At 44.9% G+C, this 16,567-nt stretch overlaps 1 protein-coding gene across 5 annotated transcripts in view; it reads left to right on the top strand.

Moving 5' to 3' along the window:
• rxra.S (retinoid X receptor alpha S homeolog) overlaps nt 1-16,567 on the top strand; it is an 86,482-nt gene that overhangs the window by 44,686 nt on the left and 25,229 nt on the right. For 4 of the 5 annotated variants that reach the window (XM_018232591.2, XM_018232593.2, XM_018232590.2 and 1 more), the window contains exons 2-3: nt 12,420-12,676; nt 15,108-15,258. In XM_018232591.2, the coding sequence (XP_018088080.1) occupies nt 12,420-12,676; nt 15,108-15,258 (408 nt within the window). Of the gene's footprint in view, nt 1-8,022; nt 8,125-12,419; nt 12,677-15,107; nt 15,259-16,567 lie in introns of those variants that run through there. The other variant, XM_041574955.1, reaches the window with a different exon arrangement.

Below are 16,567 nucleotides of genomic sequence, written 5' to 3'. Positions count from 1 at the left end.
TCCAAGCATGGCTTGAGGTCTACCTGCCATGGTCCTGGGGATCTGAGACAGTTGGACATTGGGTTAGCAGGTAAAACCACTGTGAGGTTCGGAGTCAGAGAGGGGATAAGATGAGAACCAAGCCCGGTTCAACAGATTTCGCAGCAGCCAGTAGAGCTTGCTATCAGCGCCATGTCTCAGCTGCTTCCAGTGCTTTCCTTATCTGATGAATGGCTGCATATCAGTGCAGAGCCTGGGAGAGGGGATGTTTGCTTAGACTTGCAGAGAAGCAGGGTGTCTTTGTATGGGAAGCAGGCGAGAAGGAAGCGCCCAGCAGAGAGGGGAAACCATCAACGGGTTCAGCCAGAGAAGGCCTTGTACAGGTTGACTTTCCCTTGTGTCCATGCAGTAAATCAGGTGCTGAGTGTGCAAGAGCAAAGTCGCGGACACATTTGAATAAACCAAAACATTCTTAGTAGTCGCATACCTGACCCTGCAGTGTTATGGATTTCTGGTGCTCAAAACATTCATCCACTGATATCAAGATTTTCTCACCATCACACAGGGTTTTAAAAAAATATATATAATTGCTAGGACCTTCCTTCATATGTGAGGATGTTGCAGTGATGCCAGCTCCAGCATTAACTATGAATGGTTCTGTCTCAGGGCTGGAGCTGGACTTTGACAAGTGCCAGTTTGGACATGGGCCCATGTGGATTATTGAGCAGTGGTAAGAGATTCTTTGGCACCTTGCAGGGTGCAGTAAAGCCCACTTGTGGCACAATATTTATTTTCCATAAGCTCTGACTTTACCAGTAGGCACAATGGCTGCGGACGGAGAGCTGAGACTGCCTTGTCCTTTCTTGGAACTGCACTGTCTTCCCTCCCTGCCTCCACGGCATTTGGATCATCTGGTCTTCATTAAAGCGACCCACTTGTCCTGACCATTCATCTTGTCTAGGAGGTGAATTTCTGCTCCTGTGGAGGTGAAGATGAGAAATAGAAAGGAACACAGAGGGGGGATAACAGAACTTGGAGAAACTATGCCCTGTTTATTGAAATGGTTCATCTTTGAGACTTTGTTTCTCAGCTTTCTTCATTACCCCTACATTTCCCAGCTGGCAGTTAAGAGCTCTCTTCATTACCCCTACATTTCCCAGCTGGTAGTTTGACTTTATCATTAGGTCATGGTCCTTCTATTTGGCCCAGGGATGACAATTTCAGTGCAGAAATGCACAATATTTGCCGGTAGAAGACATAAAAGAAAAAACCTGCGACGGATGGAGATAAAATTGCGGCACTTAATGGCAGGCCAGATTTTTGGCACAGGTTAAAAGCGACATGTGAAATATGAAATTCCCCAGCAATTGAATTGCTTTATCATGCTTGTTCTCTTCTTGTTAACGTGAAAACCATTATTATTCTCTTTTTTTTTTTGTTCAAAGACCCAGCAGACGCCTTGTTGCACTGACAGTAATTACAAACAGATCCATTACATTAACCAGAGAGGGGGGAGATCAAGAGCCATTGACACAGAAGGCAAGGTCTCCCGAAACGTGACCCGTTCAAAGAAAATAAACATTCCTCCCCCCCCCCACTGCCTTCCTAATGCCCCTGTGCCTGCAACATTGGGGTATCATCGCTCCCCTTGATCGGAGAAGGGGCTAAGATTCCGGCCATGCTTTTATCTTATGAAGATGTATTTGTTTGTTGGGATCGTTCAATAAGAGCTTGTCAGGATCTCTACAGACCCAGCCACTCCCTTAAAGACACGGCACGTTGCTTATCAGAAGCTGTTTAATGTGCAGATGTTGTAAAGAGGGAGGAACTAGGCTGGGCAGGGCCCAAACTTATCTACGGCTCCTGGTCACATTATTATTTGTTTCAGGAAATCTTCTGACTGCGCCTTCTCACCGTCAGCTGTTTTGGTTTTTACCCCTCCCCAACTGGCAGTAGTCACATGCAACTGCCGGGCACGTGAAAGTTTGCGCACACTAAGGCTTAGTAAACTGAGGGCCTTGAATTAGGACCTGTCCTCATTTCACTGGGATTGTGAGTAAATTGAGTCTTGTAGAGGGGCACCCAAACACCCCCCACAACGTATGTGTTCACATGTTTGCTCTTTAAATAGTTTCCCTATATTTAGGTGCACAGGTGTGACCCTAGATAGGTGTAACGTACCTGAACCGACCAACCTCTGTCCCGAGCATAACTACGGATCAGATCAGAAGTATACCTATAAAATTCACAAAGGCCATGAATATCTTGTAAATTATATCCTTATCTACAGTGACTAGGGTTGTTATCAGTTATAAACGGTGAGTAGTGATGTCATTTTTGTCAAATGACTCAATAAAAATTAATGAATTATAATAAATAAAGTACCCCTGGTGGAAAATATAAGGATATTAGAAGTAACCTTGGAGTTCCATGACCATACCTCTGTGACTTATAATATCCTTATATTTTGCAATAGGGGTACTTTATTTACTGTGTATTCACTATATATTTGCCAGGTCTGTGTTGAGACATGGGGAAGAGGCAATTCTGGTATTTAGTATTAGAACTTTTATTTCCTATATGGGGCTGCATCATCCTCTGCAGGGTTGGACTGGGGCCCGCCGGCCAAGACCCGCACCCTGTCTGAATGTGTTGTTGCGGTCCCGACCTCCCTCTCCTCCCTTGTTGTGGCAAAAAATAAACATGCCAGTGGGAGACTGTTGTGGCTGGGGCCCCTGAGACAGCAGCCCCTGTGGAGCCCGGGCCCCCCAGCCTGACCCTGCCCTCCTGTAAATGGCAGAGACTTAAAGGGGTAGTTCACCTTTAAGTTGGTCTTTATTTTTTATTTTTTCTTTCCAGCTTTCAAATAGGGGTCACTGACCCCCATCTAAAGGCTACACATTTATTGTTAATGCTTCTTTTTATTACTCATGTTTCCATTCACGCCTCCCTGATTTACATTCCAGTTTCTTATACAAATCAATGCATGGTTGCTATGGTAATTTGGACCCTAGCAACCCTACAGCTGAAACTGGAGAGCTGCTGAATAAAAAGTTAAATAACTGAAAAACCACAAATAAAAGATGAAAACCAATTACAAATTGTCTCAGAATATCCCTCTCTACATCATACTAAAAGTATACTAAAAACAACCCCTTTAATACCCACTCCCCCCCCAAGGAGGTGCCATTGCATAGCCCATTGGAGTAACTTTTCCTATTGTATATTATACAAATTCGCTACCTAGGGCAAAGTTTTTAAATGAAGTGCTAATATAGTCAGAAGTCGTACTTTTTCTTTTGGTTTTGGTTCGTTTAACCTTTTGTACTTGAATGTAAAAATGTGTTAGTGTCACTTTAAACGGGGTGCTTTTGCACTTATGGATTGCTGGAGAGAGGTATGTTGTTGGAGATGCATAAAACAGGTTCGCAACAAGCCAGTTAATTAGTTTTTTTCCAGAGCTTTGGTGATTCTATGTGGCCCATTCGGTTACTGAGGTTGAAATTTAACGGAAAACACAAATACCAGTGTAAGCAAATAATTGTTTGACTTGACAAGTCACCTGTTTTAGGATCTCATAATTGTGGTGAGATGTAGAAACGGCAATCACCGAGATTTTTACCAGTATTATCACCCTGCTCATAGAGTATAAAGGAAATAGTGCCCTCAACAAAGGAAAAGGAACTGAATTAACAAAATAAAAACAACTCAGTGTTGACCTGTAGTAACTTTTTGATTAGAGTCTTTTGCTGTGTTTAGAGGAGATGAAAATGGACAAATGTCAAGACCTATGGGGTTTTAAACACTTTTACTGAGCTTAAACTGTGGTGGGATGGGAAACTTGTAAGTTACCCTTCGCTTGTGGATCCAGACAACAAGAGTCATCACCCTATGGGAACCTATTTTGGAACTGTCTGCTTTTCTTGGGTCACCGGGGAGGACATATCCTTAGTTGTGTGTACAAAGTAGAACCCTTGCTACAATTTAAGGGTTGGATGGAACTCTATTTTTACCTTTCTTTTGACCTTGCATAGAAGCTACTGTGCTGTCTTGAATGTTCTCCAAAGACCAGTCCTATTCTGAATTGATTTCACTTGAAGTCCCCAAGGCTGAGGCTTGGCTTTGGCCTTGCATAACTCAATAAAGAGGATTGGCTTTTGGATTTCCTAAGTACAACTAAAGACCCTTGCTAAAATTTGAGGATTGGGTGGAACTCAAACCTATTGTTGCCTTTCTTCTGACCTTGCAATGCCTCCTTGAACATTCTCCAAAGACCAGTACAATTCTGAATTGCTTACAACTAAAGCCCCTCCGACTGAGGCCTGGCTTTGGCCTTGCATAACTCAATAAAGAGGAGTATGGATAGGTTCTTGGATTTCTCTAAATGAATACATAATGTTCTGTTCCTCTCAAGGTTTACCAGCTGAGTAAGAATTGGCTTTGTCGAGAGCTCTCTAGCCCTTTGTTCGTTGATGCTGAGGAACTCCAGGCTCTCCAAACCCTGCACTTTGGTGACTCACATGGATTCCATAATAAGACAGGTGAAACAAGGACTGAGACAGTGCCGCTAAATACATGTGGTGACACATGTTAATGACTATTTATAGTTATTTTGTGAAGTGTGGCTGTAATAAAAGGAGGAAAAAAAAGTCCAGGGAACCATACGCCAAAGCGGAAGTCACCTGAGAGAGATTGGATGTTTCTGCCCATATGAAGAAAAGAAAACAACCCTGTTATGATTTCCTACATCTTCTCTATCAAAGAGGCTTCCAGGGAGACACATATTTTTACCATATTGAAGCATCCAAATGCTCAGTCTATATTTCCTCACCAGGGCCTGAGTTAGGAACTATCTGACCGAGAAGCGATTGCTTTTGAGATTATCCAGCTCCTTTTTTTAAATTTTTTAGTTAATTTTGACTTTTCTGAACCTCCCCCCCAACCTGCTGACCCTGGAGAGAGCTTTGGGAGACCACATGCAGCCAGCTTCCTTTCTTTCTCTACAGGAGAGGGAAGACAGCTTGTTGCTTGGTGGGACTCGGATTACCACGGTCGTGTCAGATCTGTTGCGTGTAACTGATATATTTTTAGAGACTTACTCCCAGCACAGAGAAAGTAGAGGGGTGAGACAGTGTGGTCCTACGATGCCCTCAGATCTGTTTATACAACAACATGAGACAGGTTTAGCTATTTATCACAGCCCATAACTCTGCTCCTTGGGGGCTTTTACTCGTGGTGTTCTGTTCCCCTCTTTGTGTGTTTGCTGGTGTCATCGTTCTTTTCCCTGGTAACCAGAACCAAGAAGCCCAGCTGGTGGAAGGGTCATTTTTGCATAAGGTGTAAGGTGGCATGTGGAGATGGTTAGCGAGGGAACAAGACACTTATACGGCTGCTGGGGATGATTGGTGTTAGAAAGTTGCCTTTCCAACGAATGGGAACGGCATGCAAGACCTACACATTGTGTATCCACATCGATTGCCCCCTCTCTATGAGACCCCAAGTGTATACGTTGTGCATTGCATCAGCTTACGGGTTGCTGTTGGACTTTAGATCTCTAAAGTGCTCCAGTTGACCTGACATTGTTTGTGTGCGTATGTTGTTTTCTTTCATGAGTGAGACCAAACTGTAGCCGCAGAACCTTTAGCCAGTTGCCAAGGAAACCGTCCCACATTATAGCTTTCATATTGCTTATATGGGAGAATTATTGCAATTTATTTGTGCTGCCAACAAAACACACACTCTCCTCTCGGTTGCTGCTTGTAGCTCCGGAGTGTCTCCCCCCTCCACTTCAGCCAAGGATTATTGGTCCCCTCTGCTGAGCACAGAGGTGGCGGGGTCAGCGTACAACAATTACGCTGAGAATGGGAAGAGGTCACATTGTTGGGCTAGTTATGTTTTCTTATTGTGTACTCGAAGCCGTACAGCCGGGCTCTAAGTGGAAATTTCCATGTGTCTGGAGCCAGTTGTTAAGGACAAGCAGCGGAACTGTAGAGGAAGCAGAGCCTGCACTTGTTGGTGGGCTGAAGATGTATGGGGGTATAAATTAGGGAAAATGTCTTATTCCTAATGTTTACAGGGGCCCCAAACTCAGTGTCAGACTGTGGGATGTGAAGCCCACCAGAAAACCAAAGCTAAGGGCCCACTGCCCTGTCCCCCAGATAAGGGCCCACCAGAAAACCCAAGCTAATGGCCCACTGCTATGTCCCCCCAGATAAGGGCCCACCAGAAAACTCAAGCTAAGGCCCCACTGCCCTGTCCCCCCAGATAAGGGCCCACCAGAAAACCCAAGCTAAGGACCCACTGACCTGTCACCCAAGACAAGGGCCCACCAGAAAACTCAAGCTAAGGCCCCACTGCCCTGTCCCCCCAGATAAGGGCCCACCAGAAAACCCAAGCTAAGGACCCACTGACCTGTCCCCAAGACAAGGGCCCACCATAAAACTCAAGCTAAGGCCCCACTGCCCTGTCCCCCCAGATAAGGGCCCACCACTCCAGCACTCCCTGCATGAATACCACTGCCACAAACGCCAATGATTACCTCTATATTGCCATACTGCACTGTCTGCCCATGTTTGCGGGGCCCAGTAACAACAAGTTATGAGACTTACAGGATCCTTGGTGAGAAAGAAATCATTTTCAGCTCAGTGGATGTAGAAGATCTAGGATGGGGTGTTTGAGGCATAGATCCGCGGTATGAGTAGCTGTTTTCATGATGAATTCTAAGAATTCTACAAATTTAACAGTATGTTCCGACTCATGCCACTCGCATTGTATCCGTCGTCACATGGGATGTTTCATAAAATACAGCCTTTTCTTCTGCCTAAGGAACACTTTGTAACCTTTGCACTGTATTCTATACAATGTATCCTGCACAGGAAGGAAAGTAAACCAGGCAGGGCCTATTTGTCTCTCATATAGGGGAAATTAACCCACATGTAATCTTCCATGGAAGAAAAAGTGATTTTGAGCAACTTTCCTATATCCAGTAATTTCTCATTCTCACTGGGTTTATAGTTATGGAATGTAATTGATACTGACATTGGTGTTCCTTTCTCTAGTCATGGCTTTGCCTTTTAAGACTTGCTTGTAAAGTGTTGCAGAAGTCTTCTCTCCTTCAGTAAAGTCAGCTGTTTCTACTACATTGTAGTAGAAGTGCAGTGCAGAGAAGAGAAAGGGAAAGACAGACACAATGACAGTTACACAGAAATATAAACCCAGTGAGAATGAGGAGTGAATGGATATTGGGAAATTGTATCAGGAGTCAGAGACAGCAGTGCAGAGAAGAGAAAGGGACAGAACTATAACCCCAGTGAGAATGAGAAATGAATGGATATTATGAATGGATACGCAATTTATCCAGTCATTTTGGAGTTTTTTTTAAAGTCATGTGCTTTAATAGTGCGAGGATGTGTCCCTGACTGGTTGTAATTTAACTTTCTTTCACAGCTCAATAGTTTTCTGTGTGGAAAATATAACTGGTCTATAAATAGGGCTTATCTTTCACTTATTTTCCATTAAATAGGGCTGCCCACAACTCTGTACATTTGTATTTATGGATATGGTTTCCGTTTGTACAGGAAATAGGTTTATCATACTAAGGGAATCAATATGGCAGCTCCCTCCTCCGATATGTATAAATTTCAATATACAGAGAAGGAATGTTCTGGGCACACAATAAGCTGTACCCTCATACTGTACTGTCTAAGGGAATCAATATGGCACCTCCCTCCTCCCATATGTATAAATTTAAATATACAGAGAAGGAATGTTCTGGGCACACAGTAAGCTGTACCCTTCTTCCTTGCCTTGTATTGTCTATTTACCTTGGTCATGGATGTTAGTGATCAAGTTATAGTTATATATATTTTATCCCTGTTATGGATCATCCTGTATCCGTGTGGCACCAGTTAGAGAGCAGCCGGGCTGTGGCCTGCGCTTACAGATCATGGCAAGGCGTGCCAGCGAGAGGAGAGGTTTCCTCATCAGAAAGCAGGAAATACCAGATAAGTCTGCACTTCATTATTCTAATCAGCAGATTGAGAGCGATTGCTGCAGAAGGAGAGGCAGAAAGGGTTTTGCTGTGGAACCTCCAGGGGAAGCTAAAATTAGCATTTTGGGAAACGTTATCCAGGCACAGACACACAGGTGAGTGTAACTGTGTTTGCCTGTATATATAGAATTATATTGACTTGCTCTTGTTAGAAGCCACAATCATGGAAGGACTAAAACACGGATTATTGCGTGTTCAACAGCAATCTCCACCCTCACAGCAGCACTGAAACTGCGATATTAGGGTAGGACTAGGCCTAGGCCTTGTATGTTTAGTTGCATTTTAAGCCTGTGGAATAGGCCGAGACACACCAGCAAGTGCCATATCTGCTGTGGGCCATACACAGATGCATGCAGCCTATAGTATTCATCCTTCTGGCAGTATCATCACTGGTGCAGCCAATCATTTTCAACCTTCCGGCAGTATCATCCCTGGTGCAGCCAATCAGTTGTCACCCTCCCTGCAGTATCATCACTGGTGCAGCCAATCAGTTTTCATCCTCCCGGCAGTATCATCACTGGTGCAGCCAATCCGTTGTCATCCTTCCAGCAGTATCATCACTGGAGCAGCCAATCCATTTTCATCCTTCCGGCAGTATCATCACTGGTGCAGCCAATTGTTTTCATCCTTCTGGCAGTATCATCGTTGGTGCAGCCAATTGTTTTTCATCCTTCCGGCAGTATCATAGTTGGTGCAGCCAATCCATTTTCATCCTTCCGGCAGTATCATCACTGTTGCAGCCAATCGTTTTCATCCTTCTGGCAGCATCATCGTTGGTGGAGCCAATAGTTTTCATCCTTCCGGCAGTATCATCACTGGTGCAGCCAATCGTTTTCATCCTTCTGACAGTATCATCATTGGTGCAGCCAATCGTTTTTCATCCTTCCGGCAGTATCATCATTGGTGCAGCCAATCGTTTTTCATCCTTCCGGCAGTATCATCGTTGGTGCAGCCAATCCATTTTCATCCTTCCGGCAGTATCATCACTGTTGCAGCCAATCGTTTTCATCCTTCCGGCAGTATCATCACTGGTGTGGCCAATCAGTTTTCATCCTTCTGACAGTATCATCATTGGTGCAGCTAATCAATTCTCATCTTTCCGGCATTATCATCATTGGTGCAGCCAATCGGTTTTCATCCTTCTGACAGTATCATCATTGGTGCAGCCAATCAGTTTTAGCCTTCCGGCATTATCATTATTGGTGCAGCCACTCAGTTTTAGCCTTCCGCCATTATCATCATTGGTGCAGCCAATCGTTTCATGATACAAAATGATCCTCTCTAAAACATGTTGAGCTCCCAGAACCCAAATGTACCTGTTTTACATCTGGACAATATAACAGGGTGACTGGGGAACTGGCAGCTATGCTCTCAATCTCAGCAAGGCACCCCCGCTCCAGGTGTAGGAATTAGATCAATTAACAAGAGAGCTGAGAGAAAGCAAACGAAGAGGCAGAACTTGCTGCTAAGTGCTCTTTATTGCACACAACATGTTTCGGGCCCAGAGCCCTTTATCAAGTGCCTCTTCGTTTGCTTTCTCTCAGCTCTCTTGTTAATTGATCTAGTACCTGTTTTACAATTTCCAGGATCCTCAATTCATATTTTAGGCATTCTAGTGCCTTTAATGACGGGGCCATGCTGTTGAGTTCCCCATACATGGTTCCTGTTTTGTGCTCAGCACTTTCCTTGCCACATACACTGCAATCTCTCTGTGCCCACGTCATGCCCCTTCCTTCGTGCAGCTGCGGTTTGAGCTCTGTGTGATGTATCAGGTGTCGCCATTAAATGGCAGTGAAAGGAATTCATTTGAGGTTAAATTGGAGAAGAAAAAGGGTTTCAGCTGCTTGGGGGTTTAGCAAACTTGTGCCAATGTTGACATTAAACGGTGCCAGTGTTGTACCTGCCCGGCTCTTTCTAATTATGTTTGCAAACACAATGTGCCCATGGAGGCGCTAAAATGTCAGCTGGGAAGCACCTGTCTTAACAGTTCCAAGTACTCTGCCCCCAGTGGGCAGAAAGGAGACACAATCTACTGATTCCAATAAAGCAGTGGCCTTTGTAGAGGCCTAAATACTGGGGAACATTTGTCACGTGCAGTGTCCATTTAGGGCCAGCCAGTTTCCACTGTTACATAGGAAAGAAACCAGTTTTAAAGTGGGAAACATGTTTTACTTTGCACTCTTCACTTCCTGTTCTCCTGAACAGGAAGCTGCTTCAGTGTCTCTGTTGTAAGGCTGCTGCCAAAACTCATCAGGAACCGTGCGCCCTCTGCATTTATAGAATCTTGGCTGGTGTTTGGACAGCGTTACATTAGAGTTAGTAGCTGAATTGTAAGAAAAAAAAAACCTTTTTACTGGAAGACTACAGGGGAATTCTGTTTTGCACCCCTGGCACCATCCTGCAAATGAGCTGCTGAAATGACTTGTAAGCAAAGGGAGCAATTAGTCATATGCCACTCGGTAATAATCACGTGACCACAATGTGAGATATAAGTTCACAGAGCATAGTAACGGGGCAGTTTCGCTCTTATGAGTGATGCAATTTGTGGTTTGACATTCAGGAATAACTTTTAGTGTAAGTGATAAAAAAATCAAAGGTTTACGTGTATTGGAGGTTTCATCAGAAATCAGCGTTAGTCAGTTCTGTATATTTGTATTTATACATATGGGGGGAGGTGCCATATTGATTCCCTTAGACAGTACAGTATGCAGGTATAGCTTATTGTGTGCCCAGAACATTCCTTCTCTGTATATTTTATATATATATACTGTATATATGGGAGAAGGGAGGTGCTATATTGATTCCCTTAGACAGTACAGTATGAGGGTATAGCTTATTGTGTGCTCAGAACATTCCTTCTCTGTATATTTGTATTTTTACATATGGGAGGAGGGAGGTGCCATATTAGACAGTACATTATGAGGGTATAGCTTATTGTGTGCCCAGAACATTCCTTCTCTTTATATTTGTATTTATGGTGCCATATTGATTCCCTTAGACCAAGGGTGCCCAACTTTTTTCACCCATAAGCAACATTTAGATGTAAAAACAGTTGGGGAGCAACACAAGCATGAAAATGTTCCTAGGTGGTGCCAAATGAGGGCTGTTTTTGGCTATTGGTAGTCCCTATGTGAACTGGCAGCCTACGGGAGGCTCTGGTTGGCAGTACATCTGGATTTTATGTAACCAAAACTTGTGTCCAAGCCTGGAATTCAATAATAAGCACCTGCTTTGAGGCCACTGAGAGCAACATCCAAGAGGTTAGGGAGCAACATGTTGCTCACGAGCTACTGGTTGGGGATCACTGTTAGACCATGGGTCGCCAACCTTTTTTACCCATGAGCCAAATTCAAGTGTAAAATAATGTTGCAGAGCAGCATAAGCATGCAAAAAGTTCCTGGGGCTTCTAAATAAGGGCTGTGATTGGGTATTTTGTAGCTTCTATTTGTCCTTGCAACCATCAGGAGGCTATGTTTGGTAAACTAAACCTTGACTATAAACCAAGAATTAAAAAATAAGCACCTGCTTTGAGGCCACTGGGAGCAACATCCAAGGGGTGGGAGAGCAACATGTTGCTCACAAGCCACTGGTTGAGGCTCACTGCCTGCTTAGACAGTACAGCATGAGGGTAGAGCTTATTGTGTGCCCAGAACATTCCTTCTCTGTATATATGTATTTAGTGTATACATATGGCAGGAGAAAGGTGCCATACTGATTCCCTTAGTGCAGAGACACGCTCAGATTCGGGGAGATTAGTCACCCGGCGACAAATCTCCTCTTCTTCGGGCGACTAATCTCTCAGAACTGCCTTCATCTGCCTTCCCGCTGGCTAGAATGTAAATCGCTGGCGGGATGGTACTCGGAGTGCTTCGTTTTCTGAAGTTTCCTTGTGATGCGATTTACATTATAGCCAGAGGGAAGGCAGGGGAGGCAGCTCGGGGGGGGGGAGTTAGCCGCCCCGAAGAAAAGGACGACTAATCTCCCCAAATCTGGCGACTAATCTCCCCAAATCTGAGTGTGTGTCTCTGCCCTTAGACAGTACAGTATGAGGTTTATCTTATTGTGTGCCCAGAGCATTCCTTCTCTGTATATTTGTATTTATACATATGGGAGGAGGTGCTGCTGCTGGAATATAAAGCAAAAAGCAGGGGTCAGGGTGAGAAGGAAAGTGCTCCGAGCTCTCTCTGGTGCTGTCTCTTTTCCGGGATATTTATGTACAGAGCGACTCACTCACAATACAAGGATATCCGCTTTCTTTCTCTTTCTCCTTTTTATTTTATTTACTTCCATCTGCTGGCTAGGATGTTAGAGGAATGTTGGCTGTTGGATTATTGTGTTGTGAGAGTGTTAGTTAAACACAATGTTAACATTTACTTTTTTTTTTTTACAGATTTTTCCACCCAGGTAAACTCCTCGTCCTTAAGCTCCTCTGGCCTCCGCGGGTCTATGACTGCCCCTCTGCTCCATCCGTCCCTCGGTAACTCTGGGATAAACAGCTCCCTGGGTTCCCCCACTCAGCTGTCCTCTCCCCTCAGCTCCCCCCTCAATGGAATGGGCCCACCTTTCTCCGTTATCAACCCTCCTCTGGGCCCATCAATGGCCCTTCCATCTACGCCCGGCCTCGGCTATGGAACAGGCAGCCCTCAGGTGAGTTCATTTGGGTGCAGCAGTTGCTTGGGAAATGGATCTTTATCTACATAATATGGTTGCAGGAACAGAACAGTTAAAGGCATGGAGCATGCCCAGGCAAAGTGCCGCTTTCAGGCCACTCATTGGCACTTGGAGGAAGAGAGAGAGAAGTACAGTCCAATGGTCTCCATCCCTATGGTTCCCCATCCCCCTTCAGTACAGAGATGACACTAAAATAAGTAACGAGGCATGCCAGCTGACTGCCACCTGCCGCAAGTCATCTGGGCTCTGCCACCTTATCCGTGGCACCAAGCTTGTGCCAGCAAACGCAGATCACAGGGCTATTTTATTTTAGGGTCTCATCTGATCCGTAGGCAGACGAGATTGCTCTGGAGGATAGTGCTGTGCCTGCTGACAAGTGTGCCCATTAGTGGATTAGTTATGACAGGCTGTAATTGCTATTATTATAAAGCAGCTAAGTACTTCCCCTTGGAACTAAAGGTGAGATGCATGAGGAGGTGCCAGCTTTGGACACCTGCAGGGTGTTGGTGCCATATTGACAGACTCATGCCAGTTTCCAATGGAAGGAGTAGGGGAATAATGGCTGAGCCTGGCACGAATCAGTTACATAGCGGATGGGCTCTTTCTGCTGCGTTGCTTTTAATCTTCATGTTAGTGGAATTGATTTGTCCTGTACCCGAGCTGCTAAACACAGCGCCTTTATAGGGCATAATAATATTGATGTCAGGGCAGACGGTACTGCCACGTCCTACATCGCCAAGCTGTCATTTTCTCATGCACAGACTTAAGCGATTAAGCAGACTGAAGGATTAAAGCCTTTCCGGTCCTCATGGGCATTGCCCATGTGCCCTCCATTTGAATAGTATAATGTAGCACTGCAAAGCCAAGCACGTGGGGGGGGCCTTCATTAGTGGCATTTGGTTATATATTAAAATGTATGTAGCAGAAGAGTTTGTCCTTGGTGCTCGGCACGCACAGTGGAGGCAGCAGTGATGGAAGGTGGGCTAAATTAGATGGCAGATGTTGCTTGTGATTAAGCCTCGCCTGGTTGGCTTCTGCCAGGGTATCAGTGCGGAAAGCCATTCACTTTCCTTTTTGGAGAGAGAGAAGTGCCAGCCATGGGGACTGGATAGCTGCATAGGGAAAGGGCTAGATTGTCTGGGTTCTTTTCTTAATCACAGGCTGGCACATGCAGGGCTGGATTTGTGGAGAGGCCACCAAGGCCTAGGGCGGTAGGATTTTAGAGGGCGGCATGCTGCCCAACCACACCCAAATTGATTCAAATACACTGGGAATGCGCAGGAGATAAAATTGTTTTTTTTTTTAAATCTCCCATGCGCCAATCTCCAATAATGAAAATTTGAGTGATTTAAAGGGAGGGATGTGGGGCGGCGAAAGCCAGCGGGCCTAGGGGCGCCAGCTATGTAAATCTGGCACTGGGCTCATGAGCACCCCCAAAGTGGGTTACTGAGGTTAGTTTTCCATCTTTCTATGCCAACTCCCTTCATTTATACTGAAACTCAAGTGAGCAATGTGAGTGGTACTTGCTCCCATGCTCAATGCTTGTGGGCGGTGCTTATTTTAGTCAGGCTGGAGACATTGCCAACACTACAGTGCCTCCTGCCTGTCAGAGCTTAGGATAGTGCAAAAGAAATCCATTGGCACACAGAACTGGTGCAAGTAAGGTAAACCTTGCATGCTTAATGTGGAAGAGCTTAGGACAACCCAAGTGGATAGAGCATGGCTTCCTTTCCTTGTATTCCTGTCTGCATGATTTGTGGCTCCGTCTATGTGAGGGATTCCCCCTGTAATTTTTTTTCCTCTTTGTGGCCGCATTGTATTCAACCTGAGTGAGATGATCACAAGCAGGCAGTCACTGTGAATATTACTTTGCTGGCCTGAAAGAGCAGCAACAAGAGTAGTCGTTACTAGTTCCGCTCAATGGAGCGAGCAATTGCTATATGTGCCCCAAACAGCTAGTTCTACTCACTGCAGCAAGCAATCTTGTTATGTGCCCCAAACAACTAGTTTTTATCACTGGAACAAGCAACTGATATATATTTGCTCCACACAGCTAGCTCTTCTCACTGGAGCAATCAATCTCTACATATGTACCCCAAACAGCTGCTCACTGGAGCAAGTAATCACTATATATGTGCCCCAAACAGCTAGTTCTGTTCACTGGAGCAAGCAATCTCAATATATGTGCCCCAAACAGCTGCCCATATGAGCAAGTCATCCCTATATATGTGCCCCAAACAGCCATGGTTCTGTCTGGCCCAGTAAGGCGAGAGCTTGCAGAATCTCCAGTGAGCAGGCATTGTGGATGCCCATAGGCCAGCTTTATAGGAAATATTGGACAGGGACTGAGGAAGGGAGACTAAAAATGTATGTATTATAAGTGTGTGTATCTCTCTCTACTTTCCAGCTTCATTCCCCCATGAACTCAATCAGCAGCACAGAAGACATCAAGCCTCCTCTGGGAATCAACGGCATCCTTAAAGTACCAGCACATGCCTCAGGACCTATGGCCTCTTTCACTAAGCACATCTGCGCCATCTGCGGAGACAGATCTTCAGGTAGTGATGCTGTGTATCTGCTTTGTATTTAAACATATGGGAGGGAAGAAGGTGCCATATTGATTTCCTTAATGTTGGAGTGCTCTACCTCTGTATTCCTTCTTTGGGAACAGGTGCTAGTCAGCGTATTACCCAACCTGCCATGGGTTGGTAAATCACATACAATCCAATGGGCTGCTGCACCCTGATAAATGAATCAAATTCTTTAGTAGTGCAATTTATTGGCTCATACAAAGTAGACAGGCAAAGTTTTGGACCTCACAGGGCCCTTTATCAAGAGGCTTGATAAAGGGTCCTGTGAGGTCTGAAACGTTGCCTGTCTACTTTGTATGAGCCAATAAATTGCACTACTAAAGAATTTGATTCATTTATCAGTGTGCAGCAGCCCATTGGATTGTATATTGATTCCCTTAGACAGTACAGTATGAGGGTATTGCTTATTGTGTGCCCAGAGCATTCCTTTTCTGTATGTTTGTATTTATACAAATGGGAGGGAATGTGCTTTCTGATCGATGGGCCCTTATGTGCTGTTGCCGTGCAGATCTGATTAATGGCAGGATTCAGAGCGAGTCCCTCTCGTGAGTTTGATGAAATCATAAAAGGAAGTTTGCGGTGCCCGGAGGGCTGTGGCCGGGGGGTTGCACTTTTTCACATGCCTGTCTCCACCGTGTCTGGCGTGTGGTTGCAAAAGGCAAAGAAGGGAATCTATTATGTTATTTAAAGCTTCTTGCAATTCAGAAATGACCCTCAATGAATGTGAATGAGGAAATGGGAAAGGAAAAGAAAGTGCAGCATCTGGAATGAGCAGCTAATAAAGGTCCATTTAGCCGGGCAGATTGTCCAGTGGGAGCCAACGCTGCCGGAAATATCGGTTTATCCTCCAAGGCAGTGACCTTATGCATAAGTTCCCAAATGTGATGGAAGCTGGGTTGCGTGAGATGGGTTGCTGATTTAGGTAGAGGGTTGCTGATTTAGGAAGGGGAGTTGCTAGTGTAAGGGGCCCTAGTAACCAGAGTAAAATGTTTGCATGGATAACTTGACTGTGCAAATAAAGTAGCATTTGTGTCTACTGGAAAACAACTCATCCAGTGGAGGAATGGGCATATTTCTCACTGAGAATGCTGGGAATTGTAGTTCAATTACAGCTGGTGTGCTGTTGGTTTGCTGACTCTATGGGAAAAGGCTTTATTAATGTAATTTTCTCCCCGTGCTTGACAGGCGCCATATGCCAGAGCCGAGGCACCATATGGCCCAAACATGCCTTACATTTAATTGTGCAGATTATCGGATTCTGCAGAACCCTTAAAGA

Source organism: Xenopus laevis, chromosome 8S (assembly GCF_017654675.1).
Source record: "Xenopus laevis strain J_2021 chromosome 8S, Xenopus_laevis_v10.1, whole genome shotgun sequence".
NCBI classification, from domain to species: Eukaryota; Metazoa; Chordata; class Amphibia; order Anura; family Pipidae; genus Xenopus; species Xenopus laevis.
The sequence above is the reverse complement of the archived record's forward strand: the minus strand, read 5'-3'. Positions and strand labels throughout refer to the sequence as shown.